General features: G+C 33.5%; 1 protein-coding gene across 3 annotated transcripts; it reads left to right on the top strand.

Moving 5' to 3' along the window:
* The first annotated feature begins 1294 nt into the window (after positions 1–1294).
* Positions 1295–9196, top strand: LOC131673714 (protein spinster). Of its 3 annotated transcripts, none has more exons than XM_058951961.1 (10): positions 1295–1643; positions 2085–2801; positions 3194–3390; positions 3466–3617; positions 3694–3894; positions 3982–4116; positions 4196–4457; positions 4622–4720; positions 5124–5349; positions 6662–6951. In XM_058951961.1, exons 2-10 carry the CDS (start codon positions 2585–2587, stop codon positions 6712–6714), a joined length of 1542 nt encoding a protein of 513 aa, XP_058807944.1. In that variant the 5' UTR covers positions 1295–1643; positions 2085–2584; the 3' UTR covers positions 6715–6951. The 3 variants fall into 3 exon arrangements, with proteins under 3 accessions (XP_058807944.1, XP_058807929.1, XP_058807936.1); XM_058951946.1 differs by lacking the exon at positions 6662–6951 and adding an exon at positions 8410–9196 and having other exon boundaries at positions 1301–1643; XM_058951953.1 differs by lacking the exons at positions 1295–1643; positions 6662–6951 and adding an exon at positions 8410–9196 and having other exon boundaries at positions 2066–2801.
* Positions 9197–9458: the final 262 nt, after the last annotated feature.

Raw genomic sequence — 9458 nt, 5'->3', positions numbered from 1 at the left:
TGCAGCTACGCCATATACATGTTTCTAGAATTTATGAGTTAGTGTCATGTTATCACGGTGATGTCGACCGAACCGAATATTTTTTTAAATGATATGCGATTGCATATGACTGCACAGACCAATTGTTTACTCACTGTCGTAACCTTACTTTCCACTTTTTTCAGAAGATGACTATAGCCTATTCACTAGTAAACTGTCATCAGTGTTGAGCTTTTTATATTGCATTTGCGTCATATGACGCTGAAGAAACCTTTCTGACTGATTACATTTATGACAGCTGTTCTACAAACTAGCATTCTCGTTTTTTGATCATATTATTTTTATCGTTTTTATTATACTTGCTAAGATTAATGTTACTATCAGTCAAACATACACATACGCGCGCGCGTGAACAAGAACGCCGTATATGTACTTCCAGAGAATCCGCATTCTCTAACAGCAAATAGAAATAGTGCCACTTTCCATGTACAATTCTATAGCTAACTAAAAATGTGTTTAGTTAACGGGAAAAATTTGTCGCGTCTTCCCTCCAATGGTTTGCCTAAACGAAGCATAGTTGATACTTGAAAAAATAAATATTGATAAATGTTATTGCCTATGGATTACGGCAAATCAATTCAGGGTGTTATATTTATTCATTTTGACATAAAATAATAAAAAAATTAACAATGACTTTGAACCGTCACCTGTGTTTATGTTTACGTCGAAAACAAAATATTAACGCAAATCATAACCAAACAAATGTTACTCCAACTTTGACAAATTTGTTATAAAAGCTTTAGTGAATAATTTATCCACATAAAATTGTCAAGAAAAAAAAGAAAGGTGATGACGGGTATAAGTAAAGGAATCATTATAATAGTCGAAGTTTTGGTATACGTTACATTGTACGAGTTATTCATGAAGCATATTTGTAGTGCGGGAGGTAGCGGGAGCTCCCGCTTCCCAGGTCTTATCCCCCGCTTCAAACTTCTTATATGTGCTATATTGACGCTTGGCATTGGCTATGACGCGTAAATAATCATAGCATAGGTGTGAGGTGACGGCGTAATGCTCGTTCCACGTCAGCGCTACACACGTAGACAGGCGTGCTCATATGTGTGATCAGTGACAAACATATTTATATAAATTATTTCGGAGTATCTAAAACATGATAAGAATGCTGTGACCTTCTTTTAACGAAAAGCCGTAAAATATTTGAATAAAAAATACGAAAATACTGTTGAAAAAATATAATATCAGATGGATCAGCGAGCTTATCAGATGGAGCAACGAGCGTATAATTAAAAAATTAATTTTATTTTACTGATTTAAATAGTCATTATAGCAATTACGGAATAAAAATTATGTAACATTTTTTCGCAAGCTGTCGTGGCAAAAGTGATTATGATATGAAATTGGAAGACTTAAAAAACTCGAAATGCTAGTGGTGAAAAGTAAAATTATTAGTAATGCGTTGGAATTACACTAATTGGCATTGAGAGCGTTGTAAAAATGGTATCTTTTCGTAAAATTAAATATAAATCAAAGTTTTGGCTAGGCAAAAGGGAGGCAAAAAGTCTGCTACAATGACTACGCCTCCTCTCGCTATCACACGGCGAAGCGCCTCTTCGTAATTGGTGCCACAGATTCCCGTACATCAGGTACTTAAATTTTATAACTGTTTTTATAACTGCTTTTTATGTTAATAAAATCCTTAGGAATACGTAAAAGGAAGAATCGAATAAAAAAAATTATTCAGTTATTCCCAATTGTTTAAGAAAAATGATACTAACTTTTGAAAATATTAAATTATTATTTATTGCTGCAAATATTTTCAATGTTTAAGACTTTATACGTATTTGAAAAAAGTTGATTCTTATATCGATCTTTATTAGTATTTGAAATGTAGCCGTTTGAAAAATTATTATTATTTTTTAAAAGTTAATTAATTTTCATTTAATAAATATTTCGGTTTGAAAATGTGGGAAAATGATGATATCTCTATATGTGTAACAATTATTGTGCAAAGTTTGGAAAATATCTGTCGCCCAGTGTCTCCAGGACCTTATTCAAGTAACTAAAAATTACCTCTATATTGTCAGGTGCAGTTGCACGTACACGTACATACCAAAATACAAGTGCGGTCTCCCTGAAAAAACGAAGTAGTCGCGCGAGCCGCGTGGAAAGGGAAAGTAAGATAGAGGAGTGGGGGGAAGAGAGAGCCATGGGCCAGCTCAGCTATGCAGCTCGACGCTTCGTGGTTCGTGGTTCGCCATCGGCTGATGGCGTGATTCGGTGGGGCAAGTCGCGTGAGCTGCGGATAGCAGCGGATAGTCGCAAAATCTCTGGCCGTGAGAGAGCCAAGCAAGCCGCCTGCCAAGTGGAGACAGCAAAGCAGACAGCAGTACACAGTCGTCAGTCTCATCTGCTTTTTACGAGCTATACTCGTTCGAAAGTTGAGGAATGATGACAATAGTCTGAGTAGCAACTGCTGCTTGAGTTATTTGTTATCAACGCGCTAGTGTAAACAGTGCGGTTGAATCAGTTGGCTGGACGATCTTTAGTCTCTTCTTTCGACGTGTTCTCTGACTCGCTCACCACCATGAATGAGACAAGGATTCCGCCCCAATTGTCCCAACAACACCTTATGGACAATGATGCCAACCAGCGAGCAAGCTCTTCTTCTGACTCCCAGTCCATTAACAAACAATCCGACGACAATCCCAGCTTCAGATCTGTCACTACCAAAGAATGGCTCACCGTTCTCATCCTCTGCTTTGTTAATCTCATTAACTACATGGACAGGTTCACTGTGTCTGGTAAATTTCACTTAATATTTTTTAGCTATTTACCAGGGTTCGCTTTTTGCCTGCTCAGTCTATCTACACATGTTGACTTCTCGTCTTTTTCTTCGCTGCAAGAACATATATAGCAATATTTTTTTTATTTTTTGCTTTATTTTTCAAATAAACGCAACTCACAAGATCCACACCTAATTTGTATGTCAATTTTTTGTGAAAACTGCTAATTCAACACAAGACTATCATTTTTTGCCAATTACAGACTTTAAGGAAGCACTAACACAATACATGCAATTAAATACTAGATGATAAAATGTACAATAATTGTTATTTATTTTTCTTTATCAAAAAATTACAAATGATGTAAGCCTATTTAAATTTTTAATATATTAATCAGTCTACAATTTCAGGTGTACTCACTTTTATACAAAATGACTTTCATATGAGTGGTAGTCAATCAGGTTTACTTCAAACTGCATTCATCATGAGTTATATGATATTTGCTCCACTTTTTGGGTATCTTGGCGATCGTTACAATAGAAAAATAATTATGAGTGCTGGAGTATTTCTATGGTGTTTGACTACATTTATTGGATCATATATGAAGGTAAGCAATCCTCAAATTTCTATTTTAGAGTTGTAACCATTGTTATCATTATTTATTTTATTTTTCAATCTATAGTCCTATGGTTGGTTCCTATTTTTCCGTGCACTGGTGGGAATTGGAGAAGCAAGTTACTCTACCATTGCGCCTACAATAATAAGTGATCTATTTATTAAAGATCTACGTTCTAAAATGTTAGCATTATTTTATTTTGCAATACCAGTGGGCAGGTAATAAGATTCAAATTACTCTTTGAATGATGCATGTTTAAGATAGTATCTATTCAATTTTTCATCTTTCTGTCAGTGGGTTAGGTTACATCATAGGAGGTGAAACAGCCAGGATAACTAAAGCCTGGCAATGGGGATTACGCGTCACTCCAGTTTTAGGTGTTATAGCAATAATTCTTATTTTAGTGGTTGTTAAAGACCCTGCTCGAGGAGAAAAAGAGGGATCTCATATTAAGAGTACATCTTGGTCTGATGACATCAAAGCTTTGATGAAGAAGTAAGTACTTTCTTATTCACATAAATGTCAGAATAATATATTTAGTATATATACAGTTGTTCAAATATTTATTATATCTGTATTTAGTCGCAGCTTCATGCTGTCAACGGCAGGTTTCACCTGCGTGTCATTTGTGACTGGTGCTCTAGCATTCTGGGGACCTATTTTTATCTTATATGGATTACAATTGCGTTATGATGATAACACAATAACGATAGACGAGTAAGATTTTTGTTTTGATATTTTAAACCAATATTCAAATGGAGTTAATGAGAAAAATCTATTTAATTTTCAATTGTAGAGTGTCATATAAGTTTGGTGTCATAGCCATGGCTGCTGGTTTGATTGGTGTACCATTTGGCTCAATGCTCGCTCAAAAATTAAGAGTTCGATGGCAACAAGCTGACCCATTAATCTGTGCAGTAGGTCTTCTAGTCAGCTCTCCATTGATATTTCTTGGCGCGTGTTTCGCCAATTCAAACGCTATAGCTTGCTACATTCTGATATTTTTCGGCCAGTTAGCTCTCAATTTAAATTGGTCTATCGTAGCCGACATGTTATTAGTAAGTTTCTAATTCATAATTTTTCAAATGTTGATTATTTATAATTGATAAAAATTGATTATTTGTAATATTGATCAAAAATTAACATTAAATTATTCATCGAAAGTGGAATTGTAAACATAATACTAAAATCAAAAATTAAATTTCGTTTTTATTGATTTTAGTATGTGGTTATACCAACGAGGCGATCTACTGCAGAGGCATTTCAAATTTTATTCGCCCACGCACTTGGTGACGCTGGCAGCCCGTATCTTATAGGCGTTGTAAGTGTATCATCAGAAGTTATTATCCATTTGTTGTGTCTCGCGATCACACATATACTACGAATATACAATTGACCGGAGATCTCGAGCACAAGCATAAAACATTTACGGCCATTTAGTAATCATACGTCGATGTGTAATGTTAGCCTTTATTATCATTTATGGCGCATTGAGTGACTTGATCTCTTTTCACAGACATTGTGTGTGTATGCGTGCGCGCGCGTGCGTGTGCGTGTGTATATTTTTCTGTTGTCACGATATGCATTTTGCATATTTTTCTGCCAATAAAAACGGTACGGATGAAATTTCATATTTATAAATACATTTTGATTTATACAATAAAAACTAATTTTGTTATTTTTAAACATATATCGCAAATTGTAATCGAAGTTTTTATTTATAGATTTCAGATGCTCTGAAGTTTGTTATTTTGCCGAATTTGACTCTAGGCTGGGTCGATCCAGCTCAATCAGCTTTACCGGTAGACGTCAAACTAATAGCAAATTTTAGAAGTTTGCAATATGCTCTATTCCTCTGCATATTTGCGGAGCTTCTGGGCAGTTTATTCTTCTTCCTGACTGCATTCTACATCGAAAAAGACAAGAGACGGGTCGATCTCATTATCGCAAGTAAGCATTGATCTAAATATTTCATACATCTTACGTAAATTATCGAAAAATAATGAATAACAAATATAAATAAGTCAAATGCTTGTTACTAAACACTATCAAGTGATAACGTGATAAACCATTTTTAAGTAAAAATATCACTTACAAACGTTTATAATTAATATCGATTACAATTTCAAGACATCTTTTAACTTCATTATTTTGCAACCATCACAAAAATTTTGTTTTCTTACTCACGCACGATTCATTCTCAAACAATATTTGCAGGTCAATGCTTATACAGTTACACTAATTATTAATTAATATTTTTGCAAATATTAGTGAATAAAAAAAGTTTTTAATAATATTTACTTTTGATCATCACATTTATGTTGAAAGATCATTTGTTTTGTAATGTGCGATAGAAGAAAACATATTTTTTGCTGCTGAAATGCACATTGCATTGTGATTGCTTTTAAGCAATGTAGATTAGTAAAAGATAATTTAGTGACATCTCTCAAATATATGTATATATAAAATTCAATACTCCAAATTTGAAAAGTCAGTGGGTTGCGAAATAAATGCAACATTTTGTAAAATTGTTTTAAATGAAGTTCGATATGATAAACACCCAGATAGAATAAATGTTCAAGTAAAACTATTTTTGTAAAGTTTGAATCGTATGAAGTTCAATCTCGCGACTTGGGATTACATGATTAAGTCTCATTAATAGAGTGTATTTTAAAAGAAATTTACTATTTCCCCTTCACTTAGCTCAGATTACCAAATCCAGCTTGATTTCCAAAGCGCATTGTTGTAATTTTTCTTTGTCGTCAATTTTAGCTGCCGGCATATAATAAATGAGAAGTTTAATGTGCATGATTAAAGCGGACCATTTTGAGCAGTAATATTAATTCAAAGTAAGCTTAATGCCGTGTAACTTAGTTGTAGATAACATGAAATTGCACTCTTCTTTTAAACTAAAAATTCATTCACGTCATCAACGTCGAGTCATATAATTAATGCAAAAACAATTTTGATTAAAAGCACTAGCAATGAGCATTATTATGAGAGTGTTATGTGATTATATCATGCGCTTTCAATGTAACTCACAACATTTTGTTGTAACATACATCACTATGTCACATATTATCTTTGATACATTAAAACGAGGTAGATCCTAATTGATTGTGCTTGCGAACTGATTGATTACGTTATACGTATGGTGATGAGGTAATTCCAATTAAAAAAAGACAAATAGAGGTGTGATGGACGCACTCAAAACGGTGCATGGTCAAAAGAGTTACCGAAAAAATAAATGTATTTCTTGCAGAGAATTGTCTAGATACTAAGAAAAATGGGCAAGCAGAATCGACGCGTTTATAGATCATCAACTGGGGAACCATCTGAATAGTCTACTGTGTCTACCTCGTACCTAAATTTTATTTCACTCAACGTCTATATGAATCCATGTTTTAGTTGTATAATCAATTTAATTTTCAATGATGTTTTAGACTACTTTTCATGCGGTTCATTTGCTCTTCTTTTTTCACGATAACTTGAATTTTCATTTATTTATTTTGAAAGCATTCCAAGAAATATTCTTAAGAAATCACAGACAATGCATAAATTGTTATTCGTATATTCTTTACAAATATTTCTTCAGTTACAGTTCGATAGTTTATCCATCGTAATTTATTATTTAGATTATAATTCGTTTGTTCTATGCAATTACTGTAATTTGAAATTCTCAAAGATTCCATAGTTTTGCTCTATCTACCAATTAATTTACGCTTATACCTATTTTGTATTATTTTTTTTAAGTAATGGTACATTTGTAATACATTATTTGGATCTTTTTTGAAAGCTAATTTTTAAATTGATTATACACTAATCTGTATTTTATTTGAAATGGTTTTTACGCATACAAGTGCTTGTATGTTATATTATTTCGCTTGTCACTTGGCATTACTATTAGTAAGTAGTTATTTCCTTATTAAAACAAGTATTCATTAAATTTTGTTGCTTAATATAATGGCTTTGTAATACTAACACGTGTTACTAAACACAACTGTTACAATGCTTACTGCCTTTTAGAAAAAATAACCTAAGATTAAAAATCCCAATCAAAACTTCATGAGATGATGCTATAAGTAAATGTTGCTTCAATTAGTATTTATCGGTAATTGAAAATGCAAATTACGATTGGTACAAGTTATAACAATAGTTATAACATAAGCGTGAAAAATTGTATTTACTTCTAAATTTTTGAACAAACCGAATATTAGTCTTATAGCTGAAGGATTAATGTTGCATATTTTGTGTGGCGTGTGCTCACCTGGGTGAGCGTTTTTAAGCAAAAAAAGTTGACCACGTCTAAGCTGGCTTTTTTCATAATGCGCTTGCATGAAATCTGCAATTGACCACGCATGCAAACAGACTCAGTAAATGCATGATCAATTAATATAAGTGACCATTGAATGAATTATACGGCTTGATATATATGAGAAACTACTTCAAGATATGATTGTCAAGTGTGTGAGACTAAAAAAGGTCATTGATAAATTAAGGTGACGAGGTTTTATCGGCATTTGTTGCACTATTTGTTCACTGTTTATTCTAGGTTTCTTCATGTGGATATAGAAAATGGAGATTTTGTTGCAAGTTGATGGTTATGCTGACTGTCTTTAATTTCTCTGCTTAAAAATCTGTTAAGATCAATTCTCTTGTGCCCAACAAAAGTAATCCATCAGATCTATTGACCTTTGGTGACGCTGGAGTCCGTCGTCTAGATTAGCTGCGCAATATTTTTTGTAAAAAATCTGTCGGCGTTCTTCAGCGTCAAACTGAGCTACAATATTAACTTGAAGCTGATGCGTACTTATCGACTCATTATTGACATACTTAGGCATCTCTTGTGCACGGCTTTTAGAGTCCATGTGTCTATCATAGATTGAATTGGTGTATCTCCCACTATAGCTATTTCTTGAGTTTTGTGATAAACATCCCTGTTCCGCAACATGCACAACTTTCTGGTGTAACTAATTGAATATAACTCTGGTAAACGATCGCTTGTTTCAGATAACGCGGACTCTGACAATTTGGCCGAATACGACGAAGATCTTGGAGCTGGCCAGGTTAACGCTCTCATAAGGCCAGACTAATTCCCTAAGAACAGAAGAGCCGAGAGATGCTGCGATGGTAATTCTTCAAGACCTTAGTTACCACAGCGACCTAGTTGCAAGACAATTGTGCCTCGAATTTCACTGTTTCGCTAAATAAGACAAACAATAACCGTTTCAACCTGTGGACGAGTGTCGATTTGGACCAAGACTGTCATCAACGATACGCACAGTGTTTCTCTGTATGTATCTTGCTCCAGCACCCTACACGTACTTTCTTGCAAATAGAGATGCTTCGTCTCATCGCTTTTTTTCCTAATGCTGTAGAAATGCTAATTTCTGCAATTTTGCTGTACTTATCGCTTATATTTGAGAAACAAATGCCAGTAGTTTCGTTCTGATTATCAATATTCTATGTTCTACGCCCGCTACTTACTATTACAAGAAAGTACGTAATTTGCCTATTCCTCTTATTCGAACGTAAGTGATTTGCGAGAAAAGACTGACATTTTTGGCTTATTGAGCCGTAGAATGTTAACGACGTCACCTGCTGCATCATTGCTAACATTCTCACAGCTCAACTCAAGTTACTATTGCATATAGTACGTAGTAATAGTTAATGAAAGACTATTTCGCGAAGAGAAAAGTTAAGATATTTATAGAGAAATATGCACTATAATTGCAGATATCAAGTTTTTTTCAAGCATTGATACTGCACATAAGTGTATGTATATGTGTTTATATATATATATATATATATATATATATATATATATATATATATATATATATATATATATATATATATATGCTCCTGTTATGTTTTTCGTATCGAACCGTTGTACATTTTCACATATTATACTTGCAAGCAGAATATTTTTATAGATATGACAACAAACGACAACACATGTTCTCGGAATGTTATTTCAAATGAATTAGATAATATATGTGACTGTGACGTTCGAACAAAAAAATGAAGTAAACTTAAAAAATTCTTGAAATAATTTA

The sequence above is a fragment of the Phymastichus coffea genome, unplaced genomic scaffold, assembly GCF_024137745.1.
Source record: "Phymastichus coffea isolate CEN01 unplaced genomic scaffold, Cenicafe_Pcof_1.1 PCOF00014, whole genome shotgun sequence".
Classification (NCBI taxonomy): Eukaryota; Metazoa; Arthropoda; class Insecta; order Hymenoptera; family Eulophidae; genus Phymastichus; species Phymastichus coffea.
The sequence above is the reverse complement of the archived record's forward strand: the minus strand, read 5'-3'. Positions and strand labels throughout refer to the sequence as shown.